A 17,484-nucleotide genomic window follows, 5' to 3' on the forward strand; every position below is an offset into this window, starting at 1 on the left:
AATTACTTGAGTCACCTCTCAGCATTCCAGTCTTCATACAGTTTTAATTATACTTATTATGAAAAATGGAAGCAAAGCACTCTGACTTTTCAGGTCAGTTTCTGATTATCATTTCAGATCTCTTAGCAGACATAGGATGTTTTTTACCTCCCAAGCAAACAAACAAAATCTTTGCAATGTGCATATATTTGCCAGAAAGCACATACTCCATCTTCTCCTCATTATCTGGTATGTTTCCACAACAACATGATCATTCAGAATACCAGCTGGCCAACAGGCCAAAATGAAAATTTAAGAGAGGCAGGATTTTATAGGCTTAAACAAGAGCCTATAAATAACAAATAATTCCGTTTAAAACATATTCTGGGAAGACAGTGTAATAAGAAAATACAAGAAAATACATTTGGAATTGATCTGCTGTAACATTAAAAAAAGCACTAATTGGAAGTATTCCTGCTTGTAAGTGGAGATGGGAATTGTGCAGTTTTGAATAAAATGGGAATTGATTTAAGTTCTACAAACTACTGAATAATTTTTAGGTCTTATGTTTCAAACAGATCAGTTGTCTTTCAGGATAGTCATCCACACATTTCTTTGTATTTTTGCAATTTTCTGATTTAAAAAACAAACAAACAATCAACAACAAAGAAACCCACAACAACACAGTAAAAACATTGCTACTGAGATATTTTTGCTGTTAGGGGGCAGAAGGAGGGAAGGAAATTCTGGAAGTTCAATAGAAAAAAAAACAAATCACATATTTCATAGTTTTATGTATTGGTGCTCAAGAAGCCCTGGTACACATATAGGTAAATTTTCTTGCATTGCCAAATGTATAATATTAAAGTCTTTTATTTCACTACTGATTTTCAGACTACAAATAAGTCAGCTTACCTGAAGCTTTTGAGTTTGAGTAGTACAAAAAACCAATTCTGTTTTTGTCAAATGAAGGAGTATTCTTTCACAAAACTTTAGCTCCCTGAGCTAACACCTTTTCAGCAACGTGGCCAGGCTTTCAGCTTCAGACTTCGTCTTTACCTCTTTCGGTAAGATGAAGGTACATATCAACATATCCATGCTAGTTGTTGTTGGAGGCTATTTGTCTATACTGTCAGTAAATAGCTAGTCATCCTGCTAGGCAAACAGTGTTTCAGCATTTTCATAGGGAGCTCAAAGATGCAGAGCAAAAGATGGTTCCTACAGTTTTGTCAATGTCCTGTTATACTACAAAATCTCATGATTTTTCTGCTGAAACTCTTGCAAATGTTTGCTTTATTTTCATACACACATGCACACATGCACACCTCAACCACCGTTACGTCCTATTTTAAGATTATTTGTACTGACAATGAAGTTTCTTCTATTTTTGTCTCAAAAAGTCTTCAACATCTCAACAATGTATATGCTTCCAAAAGTCCCAGAGACATTCTCCATTGAGCTTGGTAGGATTCAGAGCAAGTTCTAAGGTACAAATACTGCAAACAGTTACACATCTGCTCAATTTTACAGACTTGAGAGTCCCCTGGGAGTTAAGCACTCAATAAACATTTGCAAAATTGAAGCTTAAGCGTTTTTTATTGTAATACATTATTAAGCATGATAGCGTGATCGTCTCCTGTGACTGTGCTACCTGTTCAGTGTGAATTCTCCCGTGCTGCCACCAACATCTGAAAGCAGTAGCCAAATGCAGTTCATGAAGCCAGAGCCCTAGCCTGAATTCTAGACACTTTAAGAAATTCAGGTTTCTGCAGAAAAAAAAAGGTATTTTCTCAGTTTAGTCTGAAATAGTTGCAAATGCTGCTTGTGCCTGGGCATGAATTATGGACTTTTATACAGTGTTTGGAAATCTGTGCTTTTAGAGTAAGAGACAGTGTATATAAAATCAAATTTGGTCCTTCTAAATGTGCTTTCGAGATGAAACATCCACCCATCCGACATTAACTGGATAAATTGCAGCAGTTAGAGTGAAAGGATGCCAAGACTAAACTATTTACTTAAAGGATTCCAATTTGTCCGAGCACCAAATGGTTTAAGTCTCTCAACCAGACAATTAATAATAAAACCACCATTCCAAAATGTTGTATAGCACCCCAGATATATACCCAAGTTTTAGCACTATCTGATTGTCCAACATGTTGCACATTGCTCTGAACAAAAATTTCTTACCAAATGGATAGCTTCAACCCTGAAATCTGTACCAGACATTTGGGATGGATAATGGAAAAAGATGCAAATGCCTTTAGGTTTTAAACTGCAGCTCATCTTTCTGCAAACAAATACTTGGAGGGGAAAAAAAAAAAAAGAAGAAAGAAAAAAAAGAAAAAAAAACCTTTGAGGTATTTCTTGTTTTAGCTGGGATATTCCAAGAACTAATACTTCAATATTAATCAGAATTCAGTCAGACACCTTTCCTCGTGAGGACAAAGATGTCACTCAATTGGATAGAAAATGTTTTGGTTTTTTTTTTTGCTGAGCTGAATATGTTGCATAAAAATAAAAGGAAGCCTTTCTGTGTCACTGCACATTAGCATTTTTTCTTTCTATGTCTTCTGACAGCCATTAAGAGGGCCAGACTCAGAAAGAGTCTTAGCTCTTAACATAAATGAAAGAAGCAAATTGAAGCAAGCATAAATGAAAATTTGAGTGAAAAACATAGGAGAACATATATGAGCAATATGGAGATCCAAAGCAAAGTGCTGAAAGGCAGAAGTTAGCACAGTATTTTGATAAAAGAAAAGAGGTAGAGGAAATGGATCTGGGGGTACTAGTCAGTGCTTGGTTAAACATGATCCAGCAGCATGCCTGAGTGGCCAAGTAGGCCAATGGCATCCGAGCATGTCCAGAGAAAAGCAATGAAGATGGTGAGGGATCTGGAGCACAAGTGTTAGGGAAGCAGATGAAGGAACTGGGACTGTTCAGTCTGGAGGAGACTGAGGAGAAACTCTCTACAGCTGCCTGTAAGGAAGTTTTGGCAAGGTGGGGTGCAGTCTCTTCTATACAACTAGCAATAGGACCTAGAGGGAATGGCCTCAAGTTGTGCCAGAGGAGATTCAGGTTGGATGTTAGGAGAAATTTCTTCTGCAGAAGAGTGATCAGCTGCTGGAACGGGCTGCCTGGGGAGGTAGTTGAGTCACTGTCCATGGAGGTATTCAAGAACTGTTTGGATGTTGTACTAAAGCATGTGGTTTATTGGGGAAATATTGGTGGTAGGTAGATGGTTGAACTAGATGATCTTGAAGGTCTTTTCAAACCTTATTGATTCCATGATTCTATTATTCTGTGCCCAAAATAATAGTTTGAATATATACCTAGCATAAGTATGAGTTCTAGAAAGTGGTATACGTATCTTGGAGCACTTCAGCATTCGTCAGAAATGCAGAGCATCTTCTCTGACAGAATTCCAGATACAGTTTTCTGTATTCCCAGAGTCATCTTCAGATCTACCATCTGTATTTCACCTCATGTCTCTTAAAATTACTCAAGAGAATCTAACAGAGATGCTTTGGCATTAGACCCTAGGATGCACACAGACTGTTACAAATAGCAGCATACAAAGCTGTACATTTAATAGAGGCAGTGTCTTCTTTCAGCAGCTTGAAGGAAACATGCAGTTTTCAATTTCATACTCTCTAGTGTGCTGTCATTCTCTCTTGCTATGATAACAAACTTCTTAAACGAGCATATGCCTGAACTCATTCAGTTCTTTTTTACCAGAGGTACAGGGAGTAGAAGACCACACCAAGCCACACGTACCACATATCCCCACAGAAAAGCCGGTGTAGCAACTGTCCTCTAAACGACAGCTTCCAATATATCCCTACAGCAATGCTTCTTTACTACATTTTCCAAAGTCTCTGTTTTTTCACATCCTTATCCTGTTTGACAGTGCAGGAGAAATGGTATGATGGCTGTTAAGAAGATGTGTATTCCTTGGAAAAGGAGAAATGTGCCTGCTGGGCCACAACCCACTGCTGATCTGACACTAAATTTCAACGGGAAAAAATCAGGCATTTGTCCCAGAATCTGTGCAAAGAAGACCTTAAAGAGAAAATTACTGAGAGCAGAGAAAATGATTTTTATGTGTCACAGTGGAGTGCCTTCAGTTCAAAATCTTTTTCTTCTATTACACATATACAAGGAAGCTAACAGGACTATTTGCAGTAAATCAGTGCCCTTCTGTTCTGTTATTTGTAACCCAAAGAGATGATTTACAAGAATGGGAGTGTGGGAAGGAGGTGTGCAGACTCATATAGTCAGTAGGAAGGGACAGAAGAAAATTTTTAGAAAGAGTTAGTGAAGCTGGGCCCCATTCTAGGACAGTCATCTGGAGCTTCTTCATCTAAGCAACTCTTCAGGAGCTAAAGAACAAAAACTGAAACAGAAACAGAATATTAAGAGATGTCCACCAGGAACATCATCAGCCACAAGAAAATTCCCAGGTGCAACTTCCTGTGTTTTTGAAGAATTTTATAACATTTCAGAACAAAAAAGCACATGCAAAAATATGAGCCTACCTGGTATTTTTCTTGGCCTCCATGCTAGAATAACTTGCCAGTAGCAAATTCCACACTCTGAAACCACAGTTCTTTCTACACACTCGTGTGTTTCCCATCACACACACACATATAGACACACACACATCGCATAGAAAAACATTCAAAAAGCCAGCATCAACATTATAAAAAATATCCCCCAAAGCAAGTTATCACCTTCCCTATGAGTGGGAACACTAGGCTCTTATGCTCAGCATCCAGGCACAGCTAAGCTTCCCTTGTCCAGCAGAACAGCAACCCTTGTCATTTCATACAAACTTCAAATGCACCTCTTAAAGAAATTTTGTGAGTCTCCCACATGCACTCTGGTATATTTCTCTCTTGTTTCACTTTTTTTGCTGTTTTCCTTCAGTTTCTTCTGTATGGCTCACAGCTCTTTGCTGTTCTCTTTCTCAGCACCCACTCTCCCTGCATCTGCAAAGACAAGCAATTAAAAACAAGAGCATGTGTACATGTATGTAAAACTCTTCTTAAGAGTCATGCAAAACTGGACCCATGCAATGCTTTGTGAAATGTACATGCAAAGCAGAGAAACAAGACAAAGCAGAAGAAATTCAGATAACCCTTTCTCAGAGAACTCTCTGAGAAGATTTGTAGAGTGATATTTTTGGGGGCTTCCCCCCACCTTCAATTTGTACTACCTTACAGGCTCACAAGAGATCTTGTACTTCCACACCAGCTTTTTCCACTGGCTTTTTAGAGAAACTCCCTTCTCGCATTCAGGCCACGGATGTCACCAAGAATTACTGCATTTGCCAGCTCATGATAAGCCTTGCTGCATGCCTCAGGGACAGCTCTACAGGGACATACAAGTGGGGAGCATGAAAAGGGAAGGGAAAAGAAAGGAAGATGTTCTAACGTCCTATGAAAATGAAAAAATAAAGAGCTGTTTCCCCGCTGAGATCTGCAGAGGTAAAAGGTACAGTCTGGGTCATTGTATGGAGGCTACAGTAGTTCTCCTATGAAGTCATAAGTTTTAAGCAAAAGGAACATAAAAAGGTGATAATTCAATAAAGAATGGCCAAAACAGAATAAAATTTTAAAGTATTACAAGAGAGACAGAAAGGTGGACATAATGGTAGTAAGCTGAAAGCCTAGAGCTAAGTTTCAGAAGCATGTTTTTGCACAGCTCCTCTGCATATTTAGATGACAGAGAGATTGGGCACTTCCACAAACAAACTTCTCTTCCCCTCTGTGCAGTTTTGTTTCCATTCCAGCTCAAAAAGTCTCCCCAGGTGTGTGAATCTGTTCAAAATACGAAAGTACGATTTGCAGCTCAAGGGAGTTAAAAAGCACCCTGACCTGATTCTCACTCACAGTTTTGGAATGTAGATCAAATGTAAGTTGGAGCATCTGCAGGCAAAAGTTCAGACACGCTTTTCATAGTGACGACACATGGAGACCTCCACAGGGATGATCTACAATGCCCAAGTCGCACTGTGGGTTAAATGGTGTGGACAACATCAGCAGGACCACACTTTTCAATGCACACCTGCAGCCAAACCAGGGAAGATAGATAGTGATGCAGATTTACCTGTGAGCAATACCACTGAAGACAGTTTAAAAGCAGTTCTTTTTCCATGCTCTTAAATGCCCTTGCTAACTCGCTGACTCAGATCTATTCCCATCAGATTTGGCAGGAATTTCCATGATGCTCCTGTATGTTCATTTCAATAACAAAATGTTTAAAAGTCCTTAATAGTTCCTAAGGAACCATAACCAGCTAATGTGTAAATCCTCATTAATTCATGGGCTACTAATCCAGTGGACTGTAACGATTACTTGGAAACACTACAGTATATTGCCTTAGAGAATACCCTGCCGAAATTGATTCAAACCCACACATTATCTAATTAATTGGGGAACATATTTAAGAGATTAAATCTGTTACAAACAGTGTACTTAAAAGCACTTCCTATCTCCATACATACACTTTTCCCTGAAACTATGCTTAAATGCCTGACAGCAGCACAGGGATGCAGAGCAAAAAGTTTAACTGAATGGAGAAATGTCAGGCGAATTAAACAGGACAGCTGATCACTGCAGCTCAGGTATTAGTTAGTATTTTCACAGATTCTATGCTTAATAATCAGTTATATTCATAGTTAAGTTTTACTAAGGGCTAAAAGTTAACTCTTCGTGATTTACAGTTCCACTTCCTTGCTCAGTTCAGTGTAAGCCTGACTGAATGAAACAGTATCTGCATGGTGTTCACAGAGCTTATACCATGGACAAGCGTTTTTATTCCATCCATTTGACTATACAAGAATTTTGTTGTCAACTTTTTTGCAAATTACAAGTTGATAAAGCTGAACAAAAAAAGGGGTCTTCCCTACCCTTTCATCAGATAGAAAGCTCTATACTACACAATCCAAAACAAAAATTTTTAGCTGTTCCGTGCTACCCAAGGGCTTGCAGAGGTCTGTGATACCATACAATAACATTCCTTAGCCTCTGTGACTGTTTAAAGATGAACCTGTTATCTTCGAAAAACTTGCAAAATAGGTCAAAAGAATTGGCTACCAAAGTAAATATTCTGAAGTTAAAATACATAGCCTGTTATTATCAAGGTCAGCTGATAGGGAAACAACGAAGTGAAAGATGGTTTGCCCAAATTATCTTATGGCAAATAACTGCTATTTAGGTAGGGTGGAAATTGTGAGCTTCCTATTTATAGCAATTATTCTTCTGAAATAAAGTATCTGATCTTTATTAGTTTTAACAGCTAATAAAGCATCTGCTTTCTCATTTAATAGGAAGAAACAATTCATCTGGCTCTTGGAAGTAAACTGTACTTACATGTGAGTTACATGTTTCATAACCAGATAAGGATAAATTGCTATTTTAATCTCAAAATTACTGGTTTTAATCCATCCCATCTCCAGTGCCATTTGGGAGGTGATGTTCCTGCTGACGGAGGGTCCCCACATGAAGGTTGGCCTGGGGGCTGCAACTCCTCATCTTCTATGCAGGGTACAACATACATCATGAGGGAGGGAAAGAGGAATCATCTCCATGAGTCAACCTAACAAAATTGAAAAAAAGAAGCATAATAATACTCCTATGAGTATTTGCTAGCTACCATATCATTCTTTTTTAATTCCTTTCCCTTCCCTCTTCTTCCTGAAGGCCAGACAGATGTTGCTTACTATGAGCCTATCCCCAAACAGGAGACTTAGGGCTGCCAAAACTGACAGAGCTTGGAACAGGAAAGATCAGTCTTACTCAGGCTTTGAATTCATTGGCTTTAAATGCTGGCTCTCCTGAATCAGATGGTGGAGCTCTCTATCCTTTGAAGCATTTAGGATTTCTCCCTTCTGCTATAAATCATTTTCAAACTCTTCAGTGGCAATTTTACCCCTCAGCCTATGGGGAAACCGACCAAACTCACCCATGAGCAAAGCCTCGCCCGTGCCTCACAGACTTTCCTTTTTCAGCCAAGGCAGGGACCTCCCCCACTTGGGAAGCTGCTTCCAGCCTCCAGCTCCTAATTCCCCTTCTCCAGGGAAGAGGAAGGCCTGGTTTTGGCCTTGCTTTTCAGCGAGTTCCACAGCTCACTGGTTCCATAGGCAGACACAGTCACACCACTGTGACGGGCTGAGCTCAAGGGACAGAGAGGCTGGACATGAGAACCAGGGGCTTTGTGCCTTGCTGTGCAAAACATGCCTCCAACCATGCCAATTACTCAAATTTACTGCTCAAAAACCCTGCAACTTTGAACTGATGGTCCAGAGAACTTAAGTCCAGAGAAATGCCTGGAAGGATGCATGAAGTAGCAAGATAAACTGAACTGTACACTAATATACTTGCTGTTTCTTGGGGTGAGCTGAGTTACGAAACACTAAGCAATCCAAGGCAGATACAATTGTCTCCATGGCAGCCTTACCCTACATCAGTGGCCAGAAGCTACCATGCAGCACTAACACCAGTGACTTGTCCATGTAGTTAAAGGGACGGTAGAAACATTCCTCAGAAAGGCTGCTGTAATGTAGTAAATAGCCTGGATGACACTGTAGATAATGCCACAACCAGAAAAAATGAGGCAGAGGTTTCCTCCGCTTCTGAAGTATCCATGGAGTTAGAATGGCTCCTGCAGTACCAACACCAATGTGTATGTTAAATGATTTTGCCAAAGCAGCAGCGCTGCTTCACTGTTGTACTTAATTACCTGCAATTAACCATGCAAAGTTAAAATGGGCAAGTGTTTTTTAAGCTGCTCGGGCTAGTAATGCAGTTTTCTGGCATGCATCCTGTTCTAGAAGTAAGGTCCAACGTGTCTGCTGCAAAAAGGACAAGAATGATTAAATGGAGTAGGGAAATAGTAATTGTTCTCCTTACTTGCAGCAGCCATTAAAAGTAATTACAATTTGGCAAAGGTGGTTCTCAGATATAAACAGTCGGTGTCTCAGATGCTCATTGGGAGTGAAAGCTAACAAAAATGAAACACCTGTTCATACATCAGTGCTGCTGCAGTTCAGCAGCATGCAGCATTCCTGAAGCTGTTAAATACATGCATTATGCCAACAATAATTTGGCCACTTTTTACTTAAGGCCTGAATAAATACAGCCAATCTCTGACAAAAAACTGATTAAAGTCCTACCTGAGATTAATAAGACCAACAGCAAGAAATGACATCTTAAAGAAATCTAAACACGACTACTAGTGTAAGGTGAATAGCTATCATTGATGTGATGTGGAATTCTGAAAGAAAAATCCTGCATTCTGGCTGCAAGAATATACTGATTTACTTCTACGGTCTCCAGTCAGTGCATGAAGCAGCTCCTGTGCATGGTTGGGACACAAAGGACAAACTCAGCATTTCAGCTCATGCAAGATTTCAGTGGACACTATGGCCTATGACCCATTAAGGCCAAATCTGTCGTGATTTGTGATTTGGTCTGTCCAGTCTTGAGCATCTGGTAGAGAGTATTTTGAGTATAAAAAAAAGGTGTATAAGAGTTTTGCAGGTAAAGACTTGTTAGCTGTATTTTCCTTTTTTGTTGGAACTTCTAGAGAATGTAAAAAGTTGTGTTTGTACTTCATCTGGTCATTAAGAGGCTGAATTCTAAATTATCTGTAGACACAGTTGGGCTTTTGTTTATGTGAAATGTAGAAGACTTGTGATTAATGCACATAGGGGCTATAGGACAAAGGAGAGGATTGCTGTCTCTGTGGCACTCTGGGATGCATGGCCAAGTGTGCTTGCACGTGACAAACCACACATGGGATTATGGAACAATTCTGACTTCAGACAGAAATGCAGGGCTTAACTGGGCACAGGGAGCATACACTGGCTTGCACATGCTTGCATACTCCTCAAACCTCCTGTCTTAAGGAGTGCTGCAGTTTTTAGAACTGTAATGTTGTTGATGTTCCATAAAGGTGGGAAAAGCAGCTGATTTCTCTAATACATTTTAAGAAACAAACCAGAGAACAGAAAAGCCAAGAAACTTTCTCCTATTTCTAACCCCCCCAAATCCATACATAGATTGCTTTACTTGTGTTGAATGTTTATGTAAAATGTTTTCCTCAGAATGAAAACGAAATGCATAATCCACTCCTAACCACATCCTCCTAACACAGAGCAACAGAATCAACAGATTAGCACAATTTTAGACACAATTTTAGAATTGGCTCTGGATCCAAAATGGGCTGAATCTGGGTCTTCTAAACATCCTGAATACTAAAACATCCCAAATCCATGCTTCAAATCAGCATAATTGCATGACTGCATCTGCACTACTCTATTAAAAAATGTTCTATTAAAGAACCACATCCATAACCAGTAAGTTATAATAGTTTTTATTCATGTTAGAATTTCTATCAGTGTTTGAACATTAATATTTAGAGAGTTTTACAGTTTCAATTCAAACTTTAAAATGAGAACCACACTAGATCACAAATGGTAACTAAAACGGAGTTCAGAATTGTATGAATATTCACACTCTCTCTTAACACTGTTAAAACACTTTCTTTTCTGCTAGGGGGTTTACAAGGAAAAGTGTGCACCGTAATCACATCTCAGCAGTGTTCCAAAACATATTGGTATCATCATTACATATAACTCTTTAAAAATATAGTTCTGTCAAAAGACTTGATGACTACTATGTACACTACAAAAATAAATTTTCATATAAATAAATTATATGGCATAATTTTATCTTTGTAACTGAAATGACACAAACCCACTCCTACCAAAACAGGCAGGCAATGAGACCCAGTTTGAATATTTTTTCCTTTTAACTCCTTACACTAAAAGCTACGAAGAGTTCTTAATGTAAATGTTATATACTCTTTCCTATTTAACATTAGTAAGCACTCTATACAAATAAAAATCCATTAAAAAGTAAAAACATAGCTGTAATAGTGTTTCCAATAGAAATAAAATCCCTGCATTTCATTTGTTATAAACTGGCATGACAAATACTGTAAGAAAACATTCTTATGATACAAAAATATAAATATCACCCATGATTAAAAAAGTTAAAAAAGCAAAACTCAAACAAACGTTGCCAGCCACTGAGTTCAACCCTGGCCAATGTGATTGATGTTGGAAAGAAGGCACACATTGTGCAGAGGCAGCAGCTATTCAGGCACAGGTGTGTGTGAGGAGGAAAAGGCCAGGGCAGGTGGAGACGCTGTGCTCTCCTGGCCCGTTCCTGGCCACCACTGCCCCAAGGAGGAGAAGGGAGCAAGGCTTCAGCCCTGCAGCCAGGCAACAGTGGTGTCAGTGGGAGCCCTGCTGACCTCCGACACAGGAGCACACACACACTTGGCAGTTGAAGGTAGCTTCCAATTAGTATCATACAGTTTTGTTGCAGAGTTTTTATGATCTGAGGTCACTAAGCTGCTAGTGCTAAATTGGGGCCCCTCATCTTTTTGTCATTAAGGTTTTTCAGGCTAGACAGTGAACTGGACCAGTAGGCAGTTGCGACATTAACCCTTAGTGTACACTGAAACAGTAGCTTATGTATCATGGGAACAATACCAGGCTCTCACCTGCTCTTCGAGCGTTCACATTGGAGATCTGTAAACAAGTGCCTCATATCAAAGTGTTTTCAAGTGAGCAAAAAGGCATGGAAACTTGTGCATTCTAGTTATCCCCATTTGCTGCGCTAGGAAGGTCTGTGGGCAAAGACTCCCTGAAGTCACTGGAGAAATACCCTTTCCCATCCAAGAATCAACCGCTGCCGTTCACACTTACAGAAAAGCCTCACCAGTACTGCGTTCAGAAACTGAAGGCTAGCCATGTTTACTTGGCTCTGAAAATATATTTGCATTTCTATTGCTCGTAGAAGGGCAGAAAAATAGATGGAGAAGGTGGATGACAGAGAAAATAAAAACTTTTCTTCTCATGTTTTAAACTAAGGTTCTCCATTCTTAGAGTTTCTTTCCAACCAGAACACATACTGTAGCGTTTTTTTCCAGACCCTTCACCTGCAGCAATCCATCTTTAGTTAAAAAATAATAATACAAAAAGCTAAATTAGTTTTGCAAAGAGATCCCCATTAAGCTGTTTTAATTAAAAAGTGCCAATGCAGCATGGGAAAATATAAACAACAGAAAAAAGAACATCCCGGGCTTTGTGTGTCATTAATTACAGCCCTGGACCCAATAAGAAAGCAATTTATATTAGTAAGTGAAAACAGAAGATTTTTATATACTTTTTTATTCTTCCATTTGATTTTTATCGCTTACTATTAACTTCCTTTCTGCCATGAAAACGAGGTGACAGAAGATACTGCTTTGAATACCATAAGGACAAAGCTGAGCTGTGGCTACCCATCTGACAACTCCATTATTCAGCTTCTAATGCCACTCATAGTTAACAGTATCAACATCAAGATAAAGTTCATGGAATTTCTGTAACTACCAGCACCTTTGGAAATGACAAAATAATGATCATAGTTGTTTGCACTTACCTGATACCTTTCACAAAAACATCAAAGCACTTCATGAACAGTAATTAAGCCTCATAACTCTTCTGGGAGGTAGGTAAGCATAATTATACCCATTTTACAGAATCACTAACTGAGGCACAGGGCAGTTACATGACTTGACCAAAGTCATGTGAACCAAGTCATTCATAGTGTAGGAAGTGGAACCACAATCCCAAACCTTGGCCCCTGTCTTCTCTTCCATTTTATCTTGGGCCTTTGATGATGGCAGTCAATGGTATACGGTAGTAAATACCAATGCAGTTTTCACTACTGCCTGCTAAGAGGGAAAGACAGACTCACATCAGCATCAGTGGGTTTATAAGCCCACTGAGGGTCATCATAAAGTGAAAGAGAAACTATGGTACACCAGGAACGTACATATGCAGGCATGCACAGTTCCAGATGCGCACATCAATACATACAGCAAAACAAAAACTGCACATAGCTAAACCTATTTAAGCATCCAAGATTAACGTGCTTTTCTTCATATCTGCTTATTTAAAAAAATTACCACGCATAGCGTGTTTGAAAGTTAACGGTAACATTTCATACTACCACAGGGTTGTGATATGCAGATTTAAAATATTTTAAACAGACATGTACCTTTACAAAAAAAAATCCTATTACATAAGCAATATTTGCATAGAATTATACAAGTAAATTATACAATATTTAAGCAGCAGCAACTTATGCTGAAATTTATAACTAGATTAAGCTTAGTTGTGGCACAGAGATCAATGTACAATAAGTACAGAGCACAAATGATAATGTCCCCACTCTGTTGTTTGAAGCCAAATGACTCCAGATTACACTACTTTACATTGTTTTCTTGTATATTACATATGTGTACATCTTTTAAATACTTAAAGACATATTTAACAAAATAATACAATAGGCTACAGTAATGGTAAACTGTTGTCCTGATGCAGCATGTCCTTTTCTACAATGTCGAGCAGTTCTCTTCAAGCAGTTCTGGAAATACAGTTTTCAATCTTTGGCCTCCTCTTCCTTCAGTTACTATCCTTTAAAAATAAAAGAGAAAAAAGAAACCAACAAATAAACATTCATTACAGCTCAAGAAACCAAACAAATCAAGCTAATCTAAAACTTGCTTCTGTAATCATTCTTACGATTACACTTAGCAGTCAGGAAATGTGCACTTTTCTTTCACCTCAATCATGAACTTCCTGGTTAAGAAAGACTAAAAGTAGATGCTTTCATTTGTGAGTGCCCAGCTTTAGATTCCTGTCACAAATTCAGTCAAAACAAATGGCCACTTCAGGGAGTGATAAGCTATAACAGACACTGGGTACAGCTGAAACTTAGATTGCAGTTAAACTAGTAAAAGCTGAGCCCAAGTATTTCTTTATTCAATACTACTACCCGCAATATTTCTAGACTGTGAGGCTAAAGGCATTCACGACTATTTGTGCATTATTTGCACACTGAGATGCTTGGAAAGAAGCTTTATATCATCCTTGGTTCAAGGACTCCTCCAAGCTGTGAACAGGCTGGGTAGGTCTCTGAACACAGTTCAGGGGATGCCCCACAGCTCAGCAGAGTACTGAGCAAGGTGAGGCTTTCCCCTCTCTCTCATTCAGTCCATCACCCCAATGAATTCAGTCTTCACTACAGTGGATTTTCACTGAATCTTCTTTAGGAGATGACTCTTAAAGTAGCTGGCAATTTTACACTCTCCTAGACTATGTCATTCAGTCATCAGAGGACAGAATCCGTCAACAGTAAATGCAATCACACAGCTCAAAACACATAACACATAACGTGCTTCACCTTCCCCATGTAGTAAACTGAGACTGCATCATATGCATTCACTTTCCAAAGTGCTTGGAAATAGTTCATTTATGGACAACCCATACATTGCTGTAACGTGCAATGTTATCTAGTGCAAAATGAAACGTGTTCATAGTCAGCAGACTGACGATGAGGAAGCAAGAAGCAAACTTATCTAAAGTCTTCCAAATAAATTTTTATCTTGCCTCTTTCTTTTGCACATCATTACCTGACACAAACAAATTTCATAGATCAGAAAGAAAGGCTCACCTTATTCTGAGCTTTTGCTAGCTGTCCTCTCCTCACATTCGACATCCTGAAGCTCTATAACTTCTACTTTAGAATTTCTTCTTTCACACCGCACATTAAAAGGCACATGGGGGTCCTCAAACATCCCATGGTTGTCTTCATGGTGTCGTTCACAGGATGGAAAGCTCCCCCTGCGAGAGTTGTGGCTGTGCACAGCAGGGTGGACAGCAACAGTCACTGAAGCTGAGGCAGTCACAGTAGTGATAGGCTGGCAGTAGGCTGATCCTGAAACACCCATGGCACCAAATGCTGGGCTTCTCATGTTATGAGAACGAGCCTTGTGGCTCAAGCGATCCTTATTGCTAGGTCCTGAATGCCCTTCAGTAGAAATTTCAAAAGCATCCCTGCGAGGGCGGTACGGAGGTGGTCGCAGTCCTTCCCTTACTTCCCGCTTGGGTTGTCTGCCCTGACGCCACACTTGCTGTGTGCTGGCCTCTGGATTTGATTGCAATCTGGGACTTGACTGATGCCTTGACTCTGGCTGTACCACCTGAAAGACAGATGCACAGTTATGCCTCCGTCAAAGCAAGGACAATGAACACTATGCTCTCCTACATTTTATTCTAGGCTCTGACTCTACAAAGGTACTCTTATAACTGTTGATTTTTCCAAATAGTTTTTGTCTAAAGTTATAAGAACCTGGAAAGTGTAACATCACAATAATGCTATAACTGAAAATACTATAAGCGTCCCATGTGCTGGATCACGTTTTCAAAAGGATGGATAACAAGCACTTCATCTTAAGTGATTCAGCAAGCAGGACTGCAGGCATTTGGAAAAGCCTCTACTCCACGCAGGCTATATACATAGGATGTTAGTAGGGTAGTTTGTATAGACTGTAGGAATCTGTTTTCTGATTTCTGTAAAAAGCGTGAAGCACAGCAGCCACATCAGTCAATAAACCGTGACTAACTTCAAATGTGGCGCTGCTTGTACCTATTTCTAGGCCTCTGCTGAACAAAAACAGATCCACATTGCTGCTCAGCATGCAGCATCAGCAGGGGTAGGAGACAAGAGTTTTTCCACTTTCCTTTGAAACTGCATTTATGCCAACCCAGTAGCAAGATGCAACAGGCCCAAGATTTGGATTTTTCTTCTGGACCTCTCTGAATCTTTCTCCCCAAAGTTTGCTGTCAAAAAGAGGTATGTGAGATGGTGATCCAAAAGGGGCTATCTGGAAGAGGTCTGAATCTCTTAATCACTCCTGACTCTCCGTCTAACTGGTCATGTAGGACAGTCATCAAACAGCCTGAGAGCTCTCTCCTGTGGCTGTTGCCAATATGATGTAATAGCAACTATACATGCCAAAGATCTCACTTTCAAACCATCATCTCATACACAACTTGATTATTGAGAAAAGCCTTCATCCCCTGTTTACATGTGCTCTAAGTTTTGGCACAAAGTCATGAAATATAATTAGCTAGAAACATGAAACAGTCTTCCAAAAAAAACCAAACAGATTTAAATAAAAATTCTTAAACATTTTTGCCCTTCTGGCAGTCAACATGTGAGATACTTACAGTGGATCTTGCAAAGACAGGATTCTCAGTGGCTTCCACTACTACTTGATGGACTGGTACTACAGGGCTTTGGGTGGCCTCATAATGATGGAGCTCTTCACTGATGCCTGACACTGTGGTTTGAGAGCTGTACTCTGAATCAGAGGAATCTGATCCATTATTTGTGTGCTCAGGTGGCAGTGCAAACCTCACAATACTGGGAGGTGGCTCAGGAGATGGTGTAGGCAATCTGTTTCGACCATTGGCTGGAGAAACCTGATGATGACAATGCTAACTATAATTACAACTATTCAGTAACATGCAATTAACATTAGCCTTTTAATCATTAATGCTTCATTCAAATGTTCCTCTGCCAAGTGTACTCATCAATGCACCCGATTCCTGATGAATATTTCTATTAAACTGAAGAAAATGCATGAAAGAAAGACGAGATCTCCTTTTGCGGATATGGGCACGTGAAATCAATTACAGAGATTTTTCAAGATATTATTTCAGCATGTATATGTACATGCAAATGCATTTGCACTTACAGATATATAAATAATATGCGGGCTTCCCTCCCCCTTCAGAATATATTAAGAGTGATTTCATAAACTGAACATGTATGTATAATAGAGATCAGTGGCTATTTGCAAACAGAGACAAATACATAAATAATATTAACAAAATTGTACTACCATGTATGTATATACTGTTTGAATAAGGAACCAATTATCTGTTATGAAGATGAGAGATGTCACACTATTGTCAAAAATATTTTACTAATACAAAACAAATACTTCAAGTGTTACTACTGCTACACACCTAAATTGTGTACTACTTTTCAAAAACACTCATACACAGGCCCGTGAAGCACAGCATACTTTTACTAATGCATAATAATGTCTTCTATAAGTAACACCATAATTGTGTTAAGCACCGTGTAGGTAATGAACAATCAATATATGAATTCGGGGCTTTTTTTGTTTGTTTCTTCTGGATTTGGGCTTCATACGGTAAAATCATTGACATTTAAGTGAAACCTTCAGCCTGTTAAGAACTTTCCTTGAGCCAAGAACATATCGCAGGGACAGGGGAGCCTTCTGGCAGACTTCTGGTCATGGTTATAAAGGTGTGGTCTGTGGACCACCACTGGTGTATGTTGGCCTGCACAGGCCTTCCTGGTGGTCTTCACAGTTAAATATTTTGAGGAATGCAATAGAGGCAGTGAGGTAAGAAAGGAGAAGGTATATATACAAAAGGAATGGCTTTTTGTAAAATACTGGGGAAAAATCTAACTTTACAGACTAGTTTGTACTCACAGCATGCTTTGAAAAGTGTACTTAAACCTACATTTGCACCTAGCTTGCTGTCAGCCTCTAAAACAATGA

General features: G+C 39.3%; 1 protein-coding gene across 1 annotated transcript in view; it reads right to left on the minus strand.

Annotated features, from left to right (window-relative positions):
- Positions 1-10,335: 10,335 nt before the first annotated feature.
- LOC104915124 (protein patched homolog 1-like) overlaps positions 10,336-17,484 on the minus strand; it is a 15,062-nt gene continuing 7,913 nt past the window's right edge. The window contains exons 2-4 of the mRNA XM_031557417.1: positions 16,115-16,384; positions 14,556-15,084; positions 10,336-13,516 (exon numbers count right to left, since the gene is read on the minus strand). Coding sequence (XP_031413277.1) covers positions 14,557-15,084; positions 16,115-16,384 — 798 coding nt within the window. The 3' untranslated portion in view covers positions 10,336-13,516; position 14,556. The remainder of the gene's footprint in view (positions 13,517-14,555; positions 15,085-16,114; positions 16,385-17,484) is intronic.

Source organism: Meleagris gallopavo, chromosome Z, assembly GCF_000146605.3.
Source record: "Meleagris gallopavo isolate NT-WF06-2002-E0010 breed Aviagen turkey brand Nicholas breeding stock chromosome Z, Turkey_5.1, whole genome shotgun sequence".
Lineage (NCBI taxonomy): Eukaryota > Metazoa > Chordata > Aves > Galliformes > Phasianidae > Meleagris > Meleagris gallopavo.